Source organism: Mangifera indica, chromosome 10 (assembly GCF_011075055.1).
Source record: "Mangifera indica cultivar Alphonso chromosome 10, CATAS_Mindica_2.1, whole genome shotgun sequence".
Taxonomy (NCBI): domain Eukaryota; kingdom Viridiplantae; phylum Streptophyta; class Magnoliopsida; order Sapindales; family Anacardiaceae; genus Mangifera; species Mangifera indica.
This window is the reverse complement of record NC_058146.1, coordinates 2,511,823-2,534,058: the sequence shown is the minus strand read 5'-3', so window position 1 is coordinate 2,534,058 and position 22,236 is coordinate 2,511,823. Positions and strand designations below refer to the sequence as shown.

Genomic DNA, 22,236 nt, shown 5'->3' with positions numbered 1-22,236 from the left:
TAAAATTATTTAAATATATTATCTATTTATTTGATTTACCATTTAAAATAGGATATTTATCTAATTTTACATAAAAAGCATGGGTTCCCGTTGTAACTTGAAAAACTAGTTAGTTTTTTATGTTTTTAAACTTGTTGCAACTAACTCTCTTTCAATCGGTTCATCATTGACCGATGAATTTGTTGGTTGGTTTGAAGTTGTGTTGTTTATATTAAGGGAAATTGAAATTTTTAGTCTTATTTTAATCTGTGTATATATATATGTCATTCATTTTAAAACTTAAACAAATATATCATAACAGTAATTTACTTTCCTAAAATATTTCTCTTAAAATAAAATAACCTATACGGAGATTTTTTTTTCTCTATAATTTTTTTTTTTTTAGCTTTCAAGTAAAGATCTATGCAGAGAGATTTTTTTTTTCTCTATAATATGATCAAAGAATATCATTTAGTAGAATTTTAACTGAAAAAATGAAGGATTGATATTCAATTAGAAAAAAATTACTAATTATTAAAAATAAAGGTTGGTATCACTCAAAGGAAAAGTTATTGGAAAAATCACTAACCTTTACTGCAAAAAAAAAAGGTTGGGACGTAACCCTTTTTATATGGAAATTGGCGCGCCAACCTTTATTGTAAATAAAAAGGGTAGGGGACGCCAACCCTTTTCCATTTTAAAAAGGGTTGGCGTGGCATTTTAATTTTTTTTTTTTAAATTTTGTTTAAAAAGTCTGAACGCCCACCCTTTTAATTTTTAAATTAAATTTTAATTTAGTCTAAATTTAAATTAATTTAATTTAATTAGATTAATTTGAAATTTGATCTAAATTTAAATTAATATAATAAAAAATAGAAAAAATGATAGTGATAATTTTATAATTTTTTATGTAACTCTCTGTTAAAACAAGGAAAATAATATACACATGAACACCAGATTAGAATACACAAGTATAAAAAATAAAAGAATTAAGTATACTAAAAGAAAACAGAAAAAAATAAATTAATTAACTGGACCCTAGGGGGTTGGTGTTAACACCTAGGGTTGACACCAACCCTTAGCGTTAACGCCAATTTGTTATTCTTCTGAAATTTTTCTTGACCTGTATTTTGGTATTTCATAACCATCACTACAATATTAAACAATATTATAACAACTTTAAATAATATAAACAACATGAAATAATAACATTAAACAATCTAACAACATAAAATCACAATAAAATTAAATTTTCATTTCTCTCACCCTTGTGTTCAAGTTGAATATTTTATAATGGTTTTTTTACAGGTTTTATTATTCAATCATGTGTTTTCTTCTATTAATATTTTATTTTATCTTTTTCATGTTATAGGGATTCATTTTTCAGCTGAGAAAAAAGAGAGAAAAAGTTATAGAGAAAAAAAGAAAATCTCTGTATAGGTCATTTTAAGAAGGATATTTTAAGAAAATAGATTATTATTATGATATATTTATTTAAGCTTTAGAATAAGTGATATATATATATATACACGATTAAAAAAAACGCTAAAAATTTTAATTTCCCTTATATTAATGTTAATTTTGTCTTTGTTCAATTAGGGTCTGGAGTCTTCGTAGGGTAATAATAATTATACATTACCACAAGTAATAAGAGCAATTCATTGGCTCTTCCACCGTCATTAAATCAAAGTCACCACCTCCACAATCATCACCACCCTCTCCTCGATCATCTTCATCCTTGCCACCGCCGTCTTCATTATCATCTCCACCTCTACCATCATCATCACCCCCACCTCCATCGTTATCATCCTCGCCAATGCCAACGCCATCTTTATCATTATCATCATCGCCCAATCATTTTTGCCAACTCCATCCTCTCCGCCACAGTCCTCTTCGCAATCCTCCCCTCCAACTAATAATAATTCAAATTCAAACCCTCCACCAAGTAATAATCCACCTCCATCACCACCGACAAATTCAAACAATACTAGTAGTGGCAGCAGCATCCAATGGTTGCCATCACTACCAACTCCATCATCGTCCAAGATACCGCCGTTCAGTAATTCGTCAAAATCACTGGTGCCTCCAAGTCAGACGTCTACAAGGACACCAACCTCATCACACAGCAGTTCCAGTAGCAGCGGCTCAACAGTGTCCATCCCTCTTATAGTGGCCATTGCGACTAAAGCTGGTTTGCTGCTCGTAATTCCATTACTTTTGTTCTTTGCATACAGGAGAAAGATGAATCACCATAACTGCAAAGGTGACGACTATTATTCTAATACTACTTCGACTTCGCCCTATCTACATCGAGTCCATTGGCAGAATTCGCAAGTTCATGGTACATATATATAAAAATAAATTCTTCTGCGTGAATCTTTACCTCATATATCTCAATTCTCAAAACACTGGAAAAGCTACAAAATTATTGAGCTGAATACGACATTTTCTGGCAAAAATTGCTCGTGATTAATTTGCAGGTGGAGGAACTGATCAATATCACAATCCTCACCAGCAAAGTCGTAGTAGTTTGCCGCATAATAAAATTCTATCTCTGCCTTCTCTTGCAGGACGTCCAACGTCAGCTCGTGGTGGACCGACGAGCAGTGATTTGAGTTACTCTAACTACTCCGGACTACATGAACCTGTAGCGCTGCAGCCGCCTCCACCCACAGGCCTCCCAGCCATGTCTCTAGGGTTAAATCAGGGCAGCTTCACTTATGAAGAACTAGCAGCTGCAACTGATGGATTCTCTCAGGCTAACCTATTAGGTGAGGGTGGTTTAGGATACATGTTGGGAAAAAGATGAGTAACATATTGAAGAGTGGAAAGGAGATGAATTCAATATAAGAATTAAAGATATTTCAAGTTTGAAAATATAAAAGATGTATATTAATTGATTTCATGATTTTTTTTTTTTTAAATCTTTTCAAATTTTTTCAAAAATTTTAAAATAACCCAAAATATTTCGTAGAAGTTTTTGGAAGTTTTGAAAATAGAAACATTTTCGAAACATGAAAACGCACACGATCATGAGTTTCTGAGCTACTTTGGTTTTCTCCATCGGAGTTTCGCTTTTGGAGCCAATAACAGGACGACGCCCTGTAGATCTCACGAGGGCCACGGAAGACAGCTTAGTAGACTGGGTACGAATTAGTCTCTCTTTTGCAAACAATACAATCTGATTTCCGCTGATAAAGAAAATCTTTAACTGTAAATGTTAACAGGCTCGACCTTTATACATGCGAGCTCTTGAAAATGGAAACTACGATGAGTTAGTAGATCCTTATCTGGAGAGAAACTATCCCGTCCATAAGATGGCTCGCATGGCTGCATGTGCTGCAGCTTCTATTAGACATTCTGCTTGCAGAAGACCCAAAATGAGCCAGGTTACATATATAACACCAAATATATTATCAGTTCAACACAAAGTGAGATTAAAAAATACTTTTCGTGCTGATAAACATGTATGATGATGAACAGATTGTGCATGCCCTAGAAGGCGACGTTTCGTGGGAGGACTTGAAAATTGCAAAGCCGCAAGCTTCATTTAGGGGCAGCGCTGCTTGCTCTTCGGTTGTTGGCAGCAACAGCTCTAAATCTTCTGAATATGACAGCTCGTACCCTGACGACTTGACGAAGTTGCAGAAGATCTCCGGTGGTCATTTCAAACATGAGAGATTGAAAAAATTGTTAATACGAAACGAAAACTAAGATCGAGTCACAGATAATGAGGTGGAAATTTTTGTGACAGAAACGTTCGATTAGGTGAAATTGACTGTAATTTTTTGCGCCGACCTCCATGGAAATGGCCTAACAAATACATAGTTGGAAGAGAAGTTGATGCAGGCCGCATGCATGCACAAAGTGTGCGTAAGATTTGATTGTGTTGTGACTTATAAGTCATATGATTTTATTAATTTTTTACAAGAAACACTTTTTATGAACATATGTTAGTGTCACCTTAAATATTGTCGATTTTGTACATGTAAGTTTAATTATGTTCGGCCTTTTTTTAACACATTGTCTTTAATTAATCTTCAAATTTATTAATAATTTCATCAATTTAATCTTCAAAAAATATATTAAACTCTTAATGTTGTTGATAGGGCTGGATTTGAGCCGAGCCGAGCTCGGCTTGATTTATTTATGGCCGGCTCGACTCGAGCCGAACTCGGCTAGGCTCGAGTTCGATTTGACTCATTTTTCATATCAAAACGATATCGTTTTATATATATATAGATCAAAACGAAATCGTTTTGTATAAAAAATTTTAAAAAAAATCTACCAAGCCAATCTGAGCCAGCTCGAGCTCGATCGAGCCCGGCTCATTTCGGGCTCGAACCAAGCTGAGTCGAGCTCGAGCTCGAGCTCGAGCTGGCTTGGCTCAAGTCCAGCCCTAATTGTTGATATATTTTATAAAAACGTCATTTCTTTCAAACTTAATAAAAAATAACATGTTGGCCCATTAAAAGTAAAATAGAAAAAAGTTCAAAAATACTAATATTTATTTGAACAAACCCCTTTTATTTTTATCACCTTTATTTGTTCTTTTAGAGATGGCAATCGGGGCTTGGTGGGTTCAAATTTTTCATTTTCTATCTTTATCCTTGTTCGTTATCCCTATAATGGATCTATTATAGGAAAATGTCAATCACTTTACCTTGCTGCCCCACCCTTTCCTCGACATACCACCACAATTCTCCCGTAATAAACTTAATCTTCCTCTTCTCCATCTTCTCAAGTCTCTATGCAAATCCACACAAAAAGAAAAACAGAAACACCTAAAACAAGGAGATTCAACAACTCAAGTTCTCCTGTCTTTTGTTCAAAAAACTGAAATCCAAGACAAGATCGGGAGTCTTGCCGTTGCTGTTTATAAAACTAAATATAAAGCCCAAGTCTTTTTCCCACCTCTTACATTTTACCTAAATCCAAGGCAAGATTTGAGTTATTTTATAAAGGCCAAATGACTATTTCCCACTTAAGGTTTAATGTAAACTCAATTTCTTATTTATTAACTATTAAAAATATAAATATTCATCTGTTTATTAAATTTTATTGATAGTATCGAGGATAAAACTATTATTTATAAAAAATATATAAAAAATTATCATATTTTCCTCCCAGATTTAAATATTTAACAAAATGCCCTCACTCAAAGTTTGAAAAATGCAAATTTTCCCTTTAGGGTTTTTACAATCACCACTTTCGATGGCGATGACTGTGCTATCTATCCCTCCATGCTTCCCTCTCAATGACATTCAATTCCCAACTATCAACAACCAGCGAAAGTGACCGACAAAGACACGACTTTGTCTTTAGATGAAGATGACGATAATTCATCTCCTTCATCTAAGACAAAGACAGTTCATCTTCGTCAAGATGAGTAAAATAATAGTCATCGGTTGATTTTGTCAAATGAGAATGGTTGAAAATGGATCATGATAAAGAGAGAAACTGGGAGGAAGAGAGAAATTGATCATTGCTATCTTTGACCAATGGCAATGGTGGTTGAAAAACTCTAAAGAAAATTATTTATTTTTGAAATTTTAAGTAAAAAGAATTTGTTAAAAAACTATATATAGGGGTAAAAAATATAATAAATTTTTAGTTTTTAAAAATTTTTTAATAAATAATAATTTTATTTTTATCAATAATAATAAAATTTAATAAATAAATAAATATTTAGGTTTAACCCAAATTACATCTCTACATTAAATTGTTTGACCAAGATGCACAAAGCATTAGAAAAATAAAAAGAAAATCATGTTATTGAAATGAAGGGACAGTAGTTTCATTTATGACGTGGCGAGTTTTCATAAGCCCAGTCCTCTCAACAGCAAATACTGCACTCCCTTCAAGCACGCAATTCACGACCCACCATCTTTCGAAATCTCCCGTCAAACTTCCTCCCTTAGTACACACAACACAAACAGACAACACCGAGCCAGAGCGAGCGAGCCTCGTCTTCCTGAAAATTTCGCTGCTACGTTCCGTAATTCTAACAGAGAGACAGAAACTCTTAGAATCTTTTACAGATCTCAAGAGATTCAATCATTCGATTCAGCGATGGCTCAGCCTCTCGTGAAAAAAGATGACGATCGTGACGACGAAGGTACCTGAAGCCTTTACAATTTCATTTCATTTCTTCGATTTAATTTTGTTTGATTTACAAATCTTAGGTTAATAGTGTTAGATCAGCTGTAGTTTCTGGATCTGTGTAGTTTAGCTCGTTTTAGTTGTAATTGTGGATCCAGTACTGTGATTGTACAGTTTCATTTTGATGGTTTTGTTTTTTTTATTAATCTGATTAGGTAAGGTTTTATAGTTTGAAATTGCAATGTGGATTATTAATTGTGTGTAGTTACGGTTAATTTCACCTGATCTGAAGGAAGTGTTTGGTGATTTTGGATCTGGTGGCTGTGTAATTATTCTCATTGTTGAACTTATTGTTGTCAAGAAACCAAATCATGATTATATGTGTAATTGCTGCCATTAAACAGCGGAGTACTCTCCATTTTTGGGAATTGAGAAGGGTGCGGTTCTGCAAGAAGCTAGAGTTTTCAATGATCCTCAACTCGATGCTAGAAGATGCTCTCAGGTTCTGTAGGCAGTCAATCTTTTTATTTGATCTGTCTGTATTCATGTAATAGCCATATTATGTGTTGACACATTTATAATTTTCAGGTCATAACAAAGCTTCTCTATTTACTGAACCAAGGAGAGACATTCACTAAGGTAACTTTAATTTTATGGTTCTGTTATTTGAATTATTAGTTACAAAAAGAATGTTTAGATCCATCATTATTTAGTATTTTATGATATGTATGAGGAATCATTGTTCTATGTTTCGTTTTTGCATTAAATGAGTAGTTTGAGTGAAAATGTTGTGTTATGCTACAATGATCTGCATCTCAATGATGTCTGCATGCTCTAAATTTGTAGATTGAAGCCACAGAAGTTTTCTTTGCCGTGACAAAGCTTTTTCAATCAAGAGATCTAGGCTTGAGGAGAATGGTGTATTTGATGATAAAGGAGCTATCTCCATCAGCTGATGAGGTTATATACCCTTTTGAATTTACTCTTTGTTTCTAATAATCTGGTTCTTTCACCTCTGCAGTTACGGTCACTGATAATCTATGTTCTTTTCCCAAAAAGGTTATTATTGTGACTAGCTCCCTTATGAAGGACATGAATAGCAAGACAGATATGTATCGGGCAAATGCTATACGTGTGCTTTGCCAGATTACAGAAGGAACTCTTTTAACCCAGATTGAGCGGTACTTGAAACAAGCAATTGTTGACAAGAACCCAGTGATTGCCAGTGCAGCCTTAGTCAGTGGAATCCACTTGCTCCAGGTACTGTTAATTTTTTTGTACTAGGGGAAGATTGATTTGGATATTTTAATTGAAAATAATGCTAATTTGCATATTAATCCAAATGTCGATATTGTTACAGACAAATCCAGAAATTGTGAAAAGATGGAGTAATGAGGTTCAAGAAGCTGTGCAGTCAAGGGCAGCCCTTGTACAGTTTCATGCTTTAGCTTTGCTTCATCAGGTTTGCTTGATTCCTAGTTTCGTTGGTATCTTTCATGCCACTAGCCCTCTTTATCATTTGAATTTGGTTGTTGGATTAACACCCAGTCTATCATATTATCTGATCTAGTTGCCTTAAAAATTGATGCTTGAAAGTGATGAACTTGTTAAGTTGTGATTGTTAGCTTGTCCTTACTAGACCATGTCATACAGTTGGAGTTGGTGATGTGAATTTCCTCCATTACCGTGGTTTGTATATTAATCTAGATTTTTTCCTCCAAACTTATATTTTGCCCGAGATTTTTTAAATTTGTTTTTAATAGATATTTTATTGTGTAATCCTTTCAGTGGCTTCAAATGCTCTAATGCTCATCACTGGCCATTAAATATCATTTATGCAAATTTACAGTTTCTCAGACAATACTCACAATCATATGGCAAATTCATTCTCTCTTTTAATGATATCACTGTACAATAGCCTGGGTCTCACTTTTCACTTTGCATATGGCCGAGATGTTATGACTGTTATTACATTTACAATGATTTTGGGTATGTCTATGCCATGTTATGATCTAATTTTATAAGGGAGCAAGCATATTTGATTGTTCCTTTTGGGCATCCTTTAATATACTGCTGCCATTAAATTATGTGTTGAGATTGCATGCAAAACTGAATTGGTTTATGAATTTAAAACTTGCAGATTCGGCAGAATGATCGACTTGCTGTCAGTAAGTTGGTTACCAGTTTGACAAGGGGAACTGTTCGATCTCCTCTGGCACAATGTCTCTTGATACGTTACACCACTCAGGTATATGTTTCCTGTTGAAGCACATATAATTTTCTGTTGGTATATATTTTTATTTTGCTTTTTAAATTTCTTGCAATTAACATTATGAAATAATTATTACAACTCTGCAGGTGATTCGTGAGTCTGCGACTAACACTCAAACAGGAGACCGACCTTTCTATGATTTTCTTGAGAGTTGTCTGCGCCATAAGGCTGAGATGGTGATTTTTGAGGCTGCCAAAGCAATAACTGAGCTCAGTGGTGTGACAAGCCGAGAATTGACTCCTGCAATTACTGTTCTTCAGCTCTTTTTGAGTTCTTCCAAGCCTGTTTTGAGATTTGCTGCTGTCCGGACCCTGAACAAGGTTGAAAATTTTCCTTTTTATTATTGCAAAATATTTTTATGCAATTACCAATTGATAGAAATTATGGTGTATTAGTTAGTTTTTGATAACAAAGGTAATCTGGGGTGGTAGGCAGGATTGATCCTTTTAACTTTGTTTGAAAAGTTCAGAAACATTGTTGGAATTTCTTCCAGAGTTAAACAATTGCATGGACAGATATCTGAAGAAACTTCATCATTTTCATTTGGATTTTCTCATGCAGCTCCTATTGCCCATGGTGGGAAAAAAGGATTTTCTTTTTGTGCTGACCATAAGCTTGACCTTTCTACAGGTAGCAATGACACATCCAATGGCTGTCACTAACTGCAATATCGATATGGAGAGTTTAATATCTGACCAGAATAGAAGTATTGCCACACTTGCTATTACCACCCTTCTGAAGACTGGAAATGAGTCAAGTGTGGACCGACTGATGAAGCAGATAACTAATTTCATGTCTGATATTGCTGATGAGTTTAAGATTGTTGTGGTGGAAGCCATTAGATCATTATGCTTAAAGTTCCCACTGAAATACAGATCTCTGTAAGACCAATGTTACATTGCTCGTGTTATTTAACAAATATCTTATTTGTGGTAGATGCATCTTTTTTTTTAATTTTTTTTTTGTTTGTATGTTTGCTTTCATTAATGTGAGCATCTGTTATTTAACAAATTCTGTTTGTCATCTGTTATTTTAGGATGAACTTTTTGAGCAACATTCTTAGGGAAGAAGGTGGATTTGAATACAAAAAGGCAATTGTGGATTCAATTGTGATCCTCATCAGAGATATTCCTGAAGCAAAAGAAAGTGGGCTGCTTCACCTTTGCGAGTTCATCGAAGATTGCGAATTTACGTATCTTTCTACTCAGGTTGCATTTTCTCGCATCAATTTTTCTGTTTTTTCATTGAGTTCTAGTTATTTCTTGCCCTTTTGGTTGTCTTCTAACTGTTATTTTGTTCACATATTTATTAGATACTCCATTTTCTAGGGATTGAAGGCCCCAAAACTTCAGATGCCAGCAAATATATTCGATACATATATAATCGTGTACATCTTGAGAATGCAACTGTCCGCGCTGCTGCTGTTAGCACATTAGCTAAGTTTGGTGCTATGGTTGATTCATTGAAGGTATTATTTGTCCCTCCAACTTTCTTTCTCTTGTTGTCTCTCTCAACTATGAGATCTCGGTGAAATTGTTGTTTAATGACTTGAGTTGGAATTCTGTTATACTGTGTTTCAGCCACATATTTTTGTTCTATTAAGACGCTGCCTCTATGACAGTGATGACGAGGTGAGTTTCTGTTTCATGAACCAAGTTCTTAAGTTCTGCCTTTCTTTTACCTTGCTCTATTGATTATGCATGTGAATTGTTGACAGCTAATTTCTAGGTCATATGATAATATGTTAAAATTCTATACCTTTTTTAAACCTTTCAGAACTTCACATCCATTTAGAAGTGTTTCCTGAGCTATCAATTGTTTTAAGAGGCTCTATATTCTGCCGTGTTTGCAGGTTCGTGATAGGGCAACACTTTACTTGAATACACTTGGGGGTGATGGTGCAGTTGTTGAAACTGATAAAGATGTGAAAGAATTCCTATTTGGGTCATTGGACGTTCCTCTTGCCAACCTTGAGACAAGTTTGAAAAACTATGTAAGTTTTCTTTAGTTCCTTATGCAATTTCTGCTATTCATTAAGGTCAACATCTCATATGTTTTTTGTGAATGTAGGAGCCCTCCGAAGAACCTTTTGATATTAATGTTGTGCCCAAGGAAGTTAAGTCACAGCCACTTGCTGAAAAGAAAGCCCCGGGTAAAAAGCCAACTAGTCTTGGTGCTCCTCCAAGCGGCCCTATATCAACTGTTGATACTTATGAGAAACTGCTTTCTTCAATTCCTGAGTTCTCTGAATTTGGAAAGCTTTTCAAGGTTCTGTAGCCAGATTTTCCTTTTCACTTCATGCATTATGTTACTGTTTATTTTCATTTATTTCTATTGGAAGAGTATTAATGCATTGCTCTTTATCTGTGTACCAGTCCTCAGCCCCTGTTGAGCTTACTGAAGCAGAAACAGAATATGCAGTTAATGTTGTCAAGCACATTTTTGATAGGCATGTTGTTTTTCAGTACAACTGCACTAATACAATTCCAGAACAATTACTAGAAAATGTGAGGATATACCTTTAGAAAACAGTGATTTATTTCTGTGTCTTGGAATTGCTTTCATAATATAAGTCTTTGTCTGCTACAGGTAACTGTTATTGTGGATGCTTCTGAAGCTGAGGAGTTTTCTGAAGTAGCAACAAAACCTTTAAGATCTCTACCTTATGATTCACCTGGACAAACTTTTGTTGCATTTGAGAAGCCAGAGGGAGTCCCAGCAGTTGGAAAATTTTCTAACATGCTCAGATTTATTGTTAAAGAGGTGAAAATTCTGTCCTTATTACTGAAGATGTGTTGCTTATACTCTCACAGCTTCTTTTTTGTGGAGAAGCTTCTTTAGAGTTAATCAGAACATTGTTATTTAAAGTGTAATCCTTTTCATTTGGGCTCATTTGTTGATGCTATAAAATGAAATTTTGTTCTAAGTGTTATACCAATGAGTATCTCACTTTTGCTTTCTTTGTAGAATCTCATATTCAGCCTTGCATGCTAGATCGTACTAGCACCATGACTTTAGTTTTACCATGATGGTCTGAAAGGTTTTTTTTTTAAAAATTCACCTGCAACTTCAAAATAGAGTTTGAAAGGAGTCATAGTGATAGGTATTAAATATCAAACAAAGAAACATTTTAGAAGCTTTCATTTATTAAATGTCTGGGTGGTGTTACCAGGTTGATCCAAGCACTGGTGAGGCAGAGGATGATGGTGTGGAAGATGAATACCAGTTGGAGGACCTTGAGGTTGTTGCAGCTGATTACATGATGAAAGTGGCCGTCTCCAATTTCAGGAATGCATGGGAAAGCATGGGTCCAGATTTTGAGCATGTTGATGAATATGGCCTTGGCCCAAGGGAAAGCCTGACTGAAGCTGTTAGTGCTGTCATCAGCCTTCTTGGCATGGAGCCCTGTGAGGTCAGTTTATTCTCGCAAATATCTACTTGCAGAATATTAGCTAAGAAAGTGGCCCTGTGAGGTCTAGTGCTGTCATATTGAAGCTCATTATACTAGAATCTGGTGCCAGAAAAAAACGTAAAACCTTAAACTTCTGTTTTTTGATAAAAGAGATAGTCTCTCCCTTCTTTATATCATTATGCAAATGCCATCGCATAAAAATGCAAACATTTCTATAATCTGTCATTGTGATTTCCATGAAGCTGATATCATGCTACTTTCCTTTTAATTTGTTGGTGGTCCAGGGCACTGAGGTTGTACCCAACAACTCAAGGTCGCACACATGTCTGTTATCAGGTGTTTTCATCGGCAATGTAAAGGTGCTTGTGCGGTTGCAATTTGGAATCGACAGTTCAAAGGACATTGCAATGAAACTATCTGTTAGATCCGAGGATGAAAATGTCAGTGATATGATTCATGAGATTGTAGCCAACGGCTAAAACTCTGATCTATCCTTTTTGCCTGTATTTGTGCCTTAGTTTTTCTTCCGTAGATGAAATGAGAGGCAGATGGCTGCAGAAGCCTAGGCTTCTTTAAGATAGAGATTGCAAGGTCTGGACTGGGATTTAGTCGTGCTAGAAGGAATCATTTGCGTCAGTTATTTGTCTACGGGATAATAATATTCTTTGTATCATGAGCCGAATTCATAGGCTTTTTTCAGCCAAATGCTAAAGCGGGATTAAGTATAGATGCCATGAAGCCCGTTAGGTTTTACCACTGCTCATATAAGCAATATCGCAATATGATTTCTAGGGTATTCGCCCTGCAATGTTATTAAGCTAAGCGGTGTGAATTTTGATTTCATTTTTGTTCTGGTATAAAATTTGTACTTCCATTTGAACCATTTTGTCAGTGATTTGCTTAAATTGTGACATGAAGCAGATGAAAGCAGACACTAGAAGTAGCACAAAACCAGGGGATAGAGTTGCTGCTTCTACTAATCAAGTTCTCAAGCGATAATAATTTCTTTTTCTTTTACTTATCTAAACAAAATGTAAGTTCTTCTCAGAAGGATTACAAGAAAGCAAAGGGTACATTACATACATCTTTGATCAGGAAAAGCAATAGTGCAGAATGCAGATTACAAATTCTCAAACCACATTAACGAACTAAAAGTGCAAATGAATCTACCGAGGAAGTAAGATGCAGAAGATTGCAATGAGAAACAGAAGCTAAGTTGGCAGACATCTTAGAAGCCTTAAACTCCTCCATTGAGTACTCTCTTATACCCTCCAAATGCCCAAATCTGAGATAAACAGGAAAAATAAATATCAAATACACAGTATACTTCTAACTGCTACAAAAAGGAAATGCAATAAAAGAGGTCCTATAACCACAAGTAAATGAAAACTTTAAACTATACTATGAAATTATCATAAAGCACATTTTATACAACTTAAATGTTGAGCATTATACACTCACGAACATAGCAAAACCCATGTCTATACCAACCCTTCACATCATTCTCTACAGCATGTCTAGAATGAATCAGTTCATTTTTTTTCATCACTGGCATCAATTTATCTAGAATGAACAAACAAGATTTGAAACAAGTGGCACTGCCTCTCATAATCACATGGCATTAAAAGAGATGACAAGGGAAAAATTTATATGCAGACTAACCTTTAGGTTTGTATCCCAACTTCCTGTACACAAGGCACTTCCATCAGCTGACAAACCCAAACAGCTGATTCTTCCCTCATGTGAGTTATGGAGAGTTCCCAAGTTCAAAACATCCTGTCAAGAAACAGGCAAAAGTACTTAAAGCCAAAAAGTCCACTATAATGCCCCATCTAAAGATTTTCCACCTCTTATACACACACATTCTGACACTGACAGTTAAACAGCAGAAAATCATTGAAGTTGGGTTTAAAAGATCAAGTTAACACTCAAAAAAGAAACCAGTCCACATAGTTAAAGCATTCACAAAATATATCCCTTTTCCAATAGAAAAGGCTGTAATTGTTAGCTCTAAAACCTAATATAATGCATTTATGAGTGCAACTTGATGTTCTTCACTCACTGGCTGGCCACCTGTACATAATATCATTCTTAAAAGTACTTCTTAAACATCTATTGTTAAAAAATGAACATGTGCAGCCAATCGATGTAGATAGCATCAACAAATTCAAGCCCACAAAATAAAGTGACAAAACTAAACAGCTTTTATTTAGATATCAATTGATACACACAAAAGATTATGAACAGACTGATATACATACCTCTGCTAATAAAGTGTCCCATACATAGCAATCACCATTTGAATATCCAGCGAAAAGAAGTCTTCCAGAAATGGAGAAAGCAATGGAGGTCACATGTCGGACCTCGTTATCCGCATGCTGCTTGCAATAGACTTGGAGTTGGTGACCAGTCCTGACATCAAATAACCTACAAGTTCCATCATCTGAACCAGTTGCAAATCTATGGCCATCTGGAAAGAACTTCACAGTGTTAACATCTCCTTCGTGCCCATGAAATGTACGCACTGCTCGACTTGCAACTCGGGTATCCCACAACCGGGCAGTAGCATCACAGGAACCAGATACAAACAATCTTGAGTTTGTGCGATTAATTGAAACACTGAAATAATTGGGGAAAAAGAAAAGGATAAGTGGTAAAGTAGCATTGAACTATAATATCTGTAAACTAATACATCAATTACTGTTCTCATCTATATCACACAAGTTGCTGTCATACTTGAATGTCCAGAAAAACATCAAGAAGAGATTCACTAAAGCAGTTTAATATGCAATGAAGCAAATTTACAACACAATTAACAGGTGCCTAGCTATGGGTAGCCATAGCAAGATTAGGAGAAAATTTTAAATTAATAAAATTCCATATATACCATAAAGTAGCTTAATCTGCTGGGTGCCACAAGCTCTCTTAAAAATTTGATTGTTGCAGTGACACTAGTATAGAAGCACCATACTAATGAAAACTGTTGAATTCATACAAACCCATGAATTATGATATTGAAGCACACAAAATTCTCGTCTGCACTGACCTAACAAAACCCAATATCAAATGACTCCTGCTATCATCACATAACCTCACATAGATGAATCTATATTCTCTTGGGTTCACTCACAAAATCAACAAGATATTCAATTGCTAGAAAACATGTCTTGACATTTGGAAAGCTACTAGATGAAGGAATTCAGTTTGAAAAAAAAACAGAGAGCACTGGCTACAAGCTTCAACCTGCTAAATAGGAATCACATAACATACCTTAGTACATCAGCAGTATGTCCAGACTGAAATTCTCCTCCAAAAACAGAAGTTCTTAAGCCTGTAGTAATATCCCACAAAACACATGTTTGATCACCAGAACTGGTAATCAAGTGAGTGTCCTCATCTGGAACATACTGACAGCAAGATACGTAACCCTTATGCCCACTAAGGATTCGTGATACTGGCAAATTCCCGTCCTTGTCAGTAGGTGAATTCAGATTGAAAATGGAGCAACCGCTATCAAGACCACCACAGGCAACAGATTGACCGGTGGGGGAGAAGGCACACGTCATTACCCACGCACAAGGGAGTTTTATGGCATGAGTTTTCTGGCTAGTAAGAGCATTCCACACTATTAATCGTCCATCTTGAGATGCACTGACAATACGATTCCTATCAGGAGTCCAATCCAGTGAATATACCTACAAATTCCATAGAGGAAAAAATTATTTAAAACCACCACAAAGGAAGAAAAATGAAGTAATTCGCAACTGACAGACTTTAGAAATTTGTTTACCTAGCAGTCTCAAAATTTTATTCGTTACACATCATTGCTTTATTTTTTGCCCATCAACACACTGTCTCATACACTCTGCCGAATTATATAAAATTTTTCCATTTGCTTAACCATTAGGACTCTTCAACATTCTATTTTAGCCATCAACCATGAGAAACTATCAGTCACTTTACTCTTCCCATATTCCATCCTACACTGTACACTCCATAGTCCATTAGCACAAAGCTACCTCTAAATCATAAACTATGGATCTTGGAAATTAAGCAATGGTTTCAGCACTAAGCACAATACTCGAAAAACACAATCTAAAACGAAAATCCATCAAAATCAAGCAATCTTTGCTTTTCTTAACCCGCTGTTAACCATCTAATTCCTCACTCCATTCCAAAATTTCCAAACCAATCATATGAAAACTCGCAAACACAGATTAGAAAAGAAAAAATTGCATGTATTCTAATCCAAATCATGAGTCTTTCTTATATAATTTCCAAACATCATAAAAAAAATTTGTCCAATAGAAATCACCTTGCCAGTGTGACCCTGCAAGGTCCTACAACAAACCAGATCCGTTGGACCAAAGCTGACCGGAGTTTCACCACGGGCCCTCGCAAACCCAGCAACTGCAATAAAATTCAATTCAGATCTAAACACAACAACAACAACAAAAATCTTCAAAATAAAAAAACATCTTTACCGTCTGTATCGAGTAACTGCTGGCGCTTCTGCTTCAACTGTTCTCTGAGATTGTTCGCCAATTCAACAGCCGCAGCATGGCGCTCTTTCAACTCCGAAACAGACATGTCCGCCGTCGATCAAATTGATTTTCTTGACATGAGCCCTAAAGTTATATTTCAAGTTGACTATATTGAGAAAATGAAATGATGAATTTAAATATCTGTAAATGAAAGTTAGCTTATTGAAATTATGGTTAGATTTTCTTAATCAAAGACAGAAGAGAAGAAGAAAGCCAAAGTGCTGAGTTTAAGGTAAAGTGAAGTTTGGAAGTGATGGATTAGACTGGACTGAAATAGAAAGAAAGGGAGAGAGAGAGAGAGAGAATGAGGTAACGTTATGTGGGGCAAGGGTTTGGTAATAGTTTTAGACTTGTTACTGACTGACGCCGCCAGCCCCACTTTTTTCTTACGTGTCATGCCTTGTGGCTGCTGCTGCTGCTCCGATTTCATAATTTTTCTGTTGCCGGGCCGGTAAGGTACTGACAGTGTTTGAAAATAAATTATTTCTTACTTTTTTTTTTTTTTCCAAATCTATTAATATTGGCCAATGATCAACAACTAACCCTACAACAAAATTAAAGCTAAGACTAAGGAAGAATAAGAGGACAAATTTGAATAAGTGGGTCAATAAATTTTAATTTAGGAGGTGCAACTTGAATTATAAAAATAAAAAAATTTGGAATAATATTATATTATTGGGTCAACTCTGAATAAGTGGATAAAGACAAATTCTAATTATTTACTTCATCTCTTCGTTTTTACTGACTCAAAAAACTGAATTTGGGGAATATAATCAACCATTTCTACATAAAATATTATTTAAAGAAGACTTAGAAAAATAATTGAATTAATTTCAAATCCAGTCCACTTCAACCAACCAAAGTGTATTGGGAAAAATTGACAAGACAAGCATCATTATGGGCCAGACGTTGTAGCTTTTTAGATGTTAACGGAGCACTTAGTTTGAGTCGAATATCTGCTTCTTGCAAATTGCTAGGTGAGAATTTATGCAAGAGGCGTCCCGGCCCCGCTGCAAATTATTTTATGTTGGCCAGAAGACTTATTCCCACTATAGTTATAATGGAATCTCAAACTTTTATTTTTTCATTTTAAAAAAATTAAATATTTATTTATAAATAAATTTTTATTAATATTTTTATTTAAGATTAAAGAGAAATCTGTTATTTATTAAAATATTTAAGTTTTATTATATTTTTTTTTCTAGGTTTAGAAATTTTACAATTTCTCTTTTAACTCAAAGTTTTAAAATTGACAAATATCCCTTAGAGTTTGTTCCTCTTCTCTCCGACGTCAATTTGTCTTCTCCGATTGTTGGGCATCCTCCTTGTTGTTTTATCTCTCCCTCTGATCACTCTTCTTTTCCTCTTTGATCGTCTTCAATCGAAATGAAGATGAATGGTTTTCATCTCAGTTGGAGAGGGAAGGGAGAGTGACCGGAGAGAGAAATAAGGTGGAAGGGAGGACGATCAACCACCGAAGACGGTGAATCAACATCAAAGAGAAGAGGAACAAATTTTAGGGGATACTTGTTAGTTTTTAAATTTTAGGTTGGAGGAAAATTGTATATATTTTAAACTTGAAGAGGAAAATGTGATAAAATTTTAAATTTTTTAATAAATGATGGTTTTATCCCTAATTTTAATTAAAATTTTTAATAAAAATTTGTTTGGATTTTTGAAAGTTTGAGGATGAGAGTTTAAGATTTCACTATACCTTAGGTGGGGATAAGTCTCTCAGCCTTTTAAGTTTAACAACTTTAAAATGGTGAAGACAATTAAATTGTAGGGCAAAACTAAAAATAAAAAATTATCCCTAAATTTTAAAATTAATAAAACTCAGGTATAAAATACAATAAATAAATATAAGAATGAGAAAAATATATACAACTCATTTGTAAAATATAAAATTTCGAAAATAAATTAGGACATATACATATTTGTTGGCATAACATGTCAATTTTATAAATGGAAGTATAGTAAATTATAGATCTAAATTTGATTCCTCTGTTTGAATTGGTCTGAAACATCTTTAAAACAACTATAAGTAAATTACGTATCTTGTAAAGTATTTTTAAAATAGTAATCATTTGAATACATTTAAATTTTAAATAAATAACCATAAGTAAATAAAATTTGTGTAAAAAATTTTAAAAGATGTTGTAGAGCATTTAAAAATTAGATAAAAACCATCACAAAAAAATAAACCTTGTAAAATATTTAAAAGATAGAAAAACTCATGCAAAATATTCAAAAACAAATAATAAAAGTGAAAACTTATGTAAAATTTTAGAAAGTGAAAAATCATGAGTTTTGAAAACGGAAAACTATGTGAAATAATTATTTTCAAAGATTGAAAATCAATAATAATGTAAAATATGAAAAAAAAAAATTGAAAAACATTCCGTTGCTGGGAATCGAACCCGGGTCTCCTGGGTGAAAGCCAGATATCCTAACCGCTGGACGACAACGGATCGCTCAAGCTTTTTGCCTTTTTGAATTTTAAAATACATTATTGTAGTCCCACAATTCCAGACAATTTGATGACGCCATCACAATCCAACAGTAAATGAAATAAAATCATTTTATTTTATTCAAACTTTGGACTATTTGAAAGAGGGAGGGCCTAAATCACTCCCAAAGCAGCACCCCAATAATTTACACGTCAGATCAGATGCGTCCGTTGCAAGTTACAGTATGCAGAAGTTCTGCGGTTGAGCATATGATAAATAAATAAAACACCTACAGAGTTCCAAGATTCTTACAAATCACATTATTGTAATTGAAGATTTCTAAATTAAGCATGCAAAGGATTTATTCCACTTAGTTACACTTTATTCCCCATCATCAACTTTCTGCAATCTACGCTTAAATAAAGCACAAGGCTTTTACAATTAAAGCTATAATTACCAACCACAAGATTCACCCAAAGCCCTTTATTATATTTGTCAGTCTGGGAATTTCTTCTCCAAGAGTTTTCAGGTACTCCCACCAGGATAATTGCAGCCACTGTAACCTAAAATCACAAAACCATTTATTTACATAATGTTAGAATCTCAAGTGTAAAGTAAGAAAGTTAGATCTTACATTAAAAAGTATGAGTTTTTAATGTAAGTTTATATGATTTTGAACTCTCCAATTTCAAAAGCCAACTTTTAAAGTGTGGTTCTTCCAAAATTTATATTATTTGATATCAAAGTTACTATCACATTTTTCAGTTATAATCGTACGATGTGTGGTAATATGACATTGCAATATTTACTTATGAGTAGCAGAGAGTTAGCACACAGTCAACATGCTTTAGCGTTGAGACTGCAGAGTATGATAGTATATTAAGATCTTATGTGCAGGGTATGAGAATTGGATCCTATATTGAAAACTATAAGTTTCTGGCATGAATTTTATATAACTTTGGATTTTATAATTTCATCAGCTAGTTTTTTAAGTGTGCTTATCAACAATATGAAAGCTAAAGGTTATGGCACTTCAAGTTTATGGCTTTAGGGACAATAAACGTATGAAGAGAAGAAGATGGCTACAGTAATCAAAAGCTGGTAGGCATTTAGAGCTAATTATACAGAGTGGGGACGATAATCCAGTAACGACTGAGAGAGTATTAATATTTTTCTGTAAGGTTTCTACTTCCTCTTTTCCCCACCATAAAGATGGCTCCTTGTTCACACCTTTAGAATAATTGCTCATTTATGCTCTATTGGCTTTATACAAACAATTGTATGGCTAACTTTCAGCATCTAACAAGTGTGACAAAAGCTGAAAAGTACAACTGAAGATTAGAAAAAAACTTACTGGGATTTTGGGATGTGAGTGTAGCTGTTTGTGAGAAATCACAGTTCCATGGCTTTTTATCAGAATTCTGGTAGTAAAGATTCATGGCATAAGCAGCATGCGATGCTAGAGTATTTGGTTCAAAACAGGCACCTCCTGCTTGAATAGCACTGCAATCAATGCCTTGGCTACAGGCATAGTCTAAACTTGCCTGCAATTGAGCAACAACGACACCAGCCTTGGGCACACACCAACCTGTTACTGTTTTCGGTGTAGATGGAGTCTAATGACAAACAGAAAATTATATTAACAACCCCATAAAAGAAATCAAACAAAGAAAGCAAGTGTAATGTAGAATTTTCAATTTTTCTTCAATAAATTCCTGGCTCAAAGTCTGACCTGGCTATTCTTGGAAAGACCAGCATCATATGTTACAGTAAGGTCAGGTTTAAAGAGTCCGAATGCACGTTCGGAGGAAGGCCCAGGTTTCAAATCCTCATCATAAAGAGCAAAAATGTAAGTATCTACAGATTTTCCAGGCATCAATGGAGTCCCAACCATTGATCTAAGGTGAGAAATCAAGTTCCCATTATAAGCTTTGGCATTTTCGACACTAGGGCCAACTTCATCGGGGTCTCCATAGTAAGGCCAACCTGTTTCTGCAACAACAATTTCAAGGTCCCTGAATCCAATTGCATTCAAAGCAGAGTGTACAGCATCAACCTGTATACATAATTTAGAAATATTTCAGTCACTTCAGTACAATTTAGCAGTGTGAAGATTAACGTATTTTTTGAACTCACCTGAGAATCAAACATGTTCATGTACTTGATGCCGGTTCCGCTGTCAACCCGACCGGCATTAGGTTGGAATAGACAGAACGCAAGAGTTTCGGGTCTCGGATCGCCCCGGTACGCAAAGAAAGGATACGGGTTGATGGTAAAAGGGGATCCGTGATCCTTCAGAAACTGCAATAACCCCTTCATCACGCCTTGGAGACTCGGGTTGAACAACCCGGAAGATGGCGGGTCTGACTGACTCAACACGGACAGTGCATGCACGGTTGAGACCTTGATTTTGCCGCCGAGTGAGGCAGAGTTGAGGGCGTTTTGCACATTTTGCATCGCTGGGAGGAGCTGGATGATGAGGTTTTCGTTATTGGAGATCATTACCTGACAAAAATCATCACTGGTTCATATTAAATTGAGTTCACCAGAAAACAAGCAAAAATAATAAGATGAAAACAAAAACTACTCCCCTTTTTTTTTAAAATAAAAACATTTTCGTTAATCGAAACATATTTTGAATTTTGGAGAAAAGTCTAAGCGTAAACTTTCACTTTCTCAAAGCTAGCTTTTTTATGCAAACTTTGTTTCCCATTTTCTGCTTGAAGACATTCCATCATGATCAAAAGATTCTAAATTGTGACCTCATTTCCGACGTTTATAAGGATGATTTTGCTGGCAGGGTAGAAAGGCAAGACGTTTGTGTTCACCCACTGAGCGGCGGCGTTAGGATCAGAAGCCAAAACTGGAATATCTTCATTAGCAGCGCCGATGACAATATCGATTCCGGTATTAGCCAGTGCTTTAATGATTGCTGGATCGGCTCCGTACAGCCTGACTTTCTGTATGGACGTCGATTTTAGAAGCTTGACCGTAGCTTCCGGTGGCGGCAAATTATCAGCTACTTGCCCATAATTCACTCCAATAAACGACTGCGAACCTACACAAAACACCATGGAACAAATTATTAGACAAATTCAAGACTTTAAGCAGAAGTAGAGAGTAATTAAGTATACTTGAGAAAGGAAGAGCTTGGAGGAGAAGGAGAGAGAAGAACAGAGTGAAAGTAGCCATGGGAGATGAAAGTGAGAGTGAGTGTCAAATGTAAACAAAGAGAGAAATACTAACGGTAAGAGTTTTTAGAGTGGCAGGTTCTTAACGAAATTCAACTACCTCGTGGAGCTGGAAGGATTAAATTGTCTTTTCACATTTCCACCACATGGTGGAAATTATGAAAGCAGAAGGGTAAAATGGGAATAGAATCAAATTTCAAAGTCGTAGTACTCAAGCTACCATGGTTTTTGGATTATGCATCATGTTATTAGAAAAGCGAAAAAGAAGACGGGCGGTCACTTTCTC

At 35.1% G+C, this 22,236-nt stretch overlaps 3 protein-coding genes and 1 non-coding gene across 4 annotated transcripts; 1 reads left to right on the top strand and 3 right to left on the bottom strand.

Annotated features, from left to right (window-relative positions):
* Positions 1-5,832: 5,832 nt before the first annotated feature.
* Positions 5,833-12,645, top strand: LOC123227279 (coatomer subunit gamma-like). The gene is made up of 18 exons (XM_044652016.1): positions 5,833-6,097; positions 6,486-6,583; positions 6,670-6,720; positions 6,928-7,041; positions 7,141-7,341; positions 7,442-7,543; positions 8,222-8,329; positions 8,440-8,673; positions 8,984-9,234; positions 9,390-9,561; positions 9,666-9,821; positions 9,934-9,984; positions 10,206-10,346; positions 10,424-10,621; positions 10,729-10,860; positions 10,943-11,116; positions 11,526-11,765; positions 12,050-12,645. The coding sequence occupies exons 1-18, from the start codon at positions 6,052-6,054 to the stop codon at positions 12,242-12,244; spliced, it is 2,664 nt and encodes an 887-aa protein (XP_044507951.1). The 5' UTR covers positions 5,833-6,051; the 3' UTR covers positions 12,245-12,645.
* A 105-nt stretch (positions 12,646-12,750) lies between these two features.
* On the bottom strand, positions 12,751-16,581 carry LOC123227280 (guanine nucleotide-binding protein subunit beta-2). The gene is made up of 6 exons (XM_044652017.1): positions 16,250-16,581; positions 16,081-16,175; positions 15,036-15,460; positions 14,027-14,384; positions 13,428-13,541; positions 12,751-13,050 (listed from the first exon to the last, which is right to left on the bottom strand). The coding sequence occupies exons 1-6, from the start codon at positions 16,353-16,355 to the stop codon at positions 13,003-13,005; spliced, it is 1,146 nt and encodes a 381-aa protein (XP_044507952.1). The 5' UTR covers positions 16,356-16,581; the 3' UTR covers positions 12,751-13,002.
* Positions 16,582-18,708: 2,127 nt separating this feature from the next.
* Positions 18,709-18,780, bottom strand: TRNAE-UUC. Its single transcript has one exon. It is a non-coding gene; the product is annotated as a tRNA-Glu (tRNA).
* Positions 18,781-19,004: 224 nt separating this feature from the next.
* Positions 19,005-22,041, bottom strand: LOC123227295 (glucan endo-1,3-beta-glucosidase 7-like). The gene is made up of 6 exons (XM_044652037.1): positions 21,894-22,041; positions 21,522-21,817; positions 20,896-21,264; positions 20,492-20,815; positions 20,114-20,375; positions 19,005-19,322 (listed from the first exon to the last, which is right to left on the bottom strand). Exons 1-6 carry the CDS (start codon positions 21,949-21,951, stop codon positions 19,285-19,287), a joined length of 1,347 nt encoding a protein of 448 aa, XP_044507972.1. The 5' UTR covers positions 21,952-22,041; the 3' UTR covers positions 19,005-19,284.
* Positions 22,042-22,236: the final 195 nt, after the last annotated feature.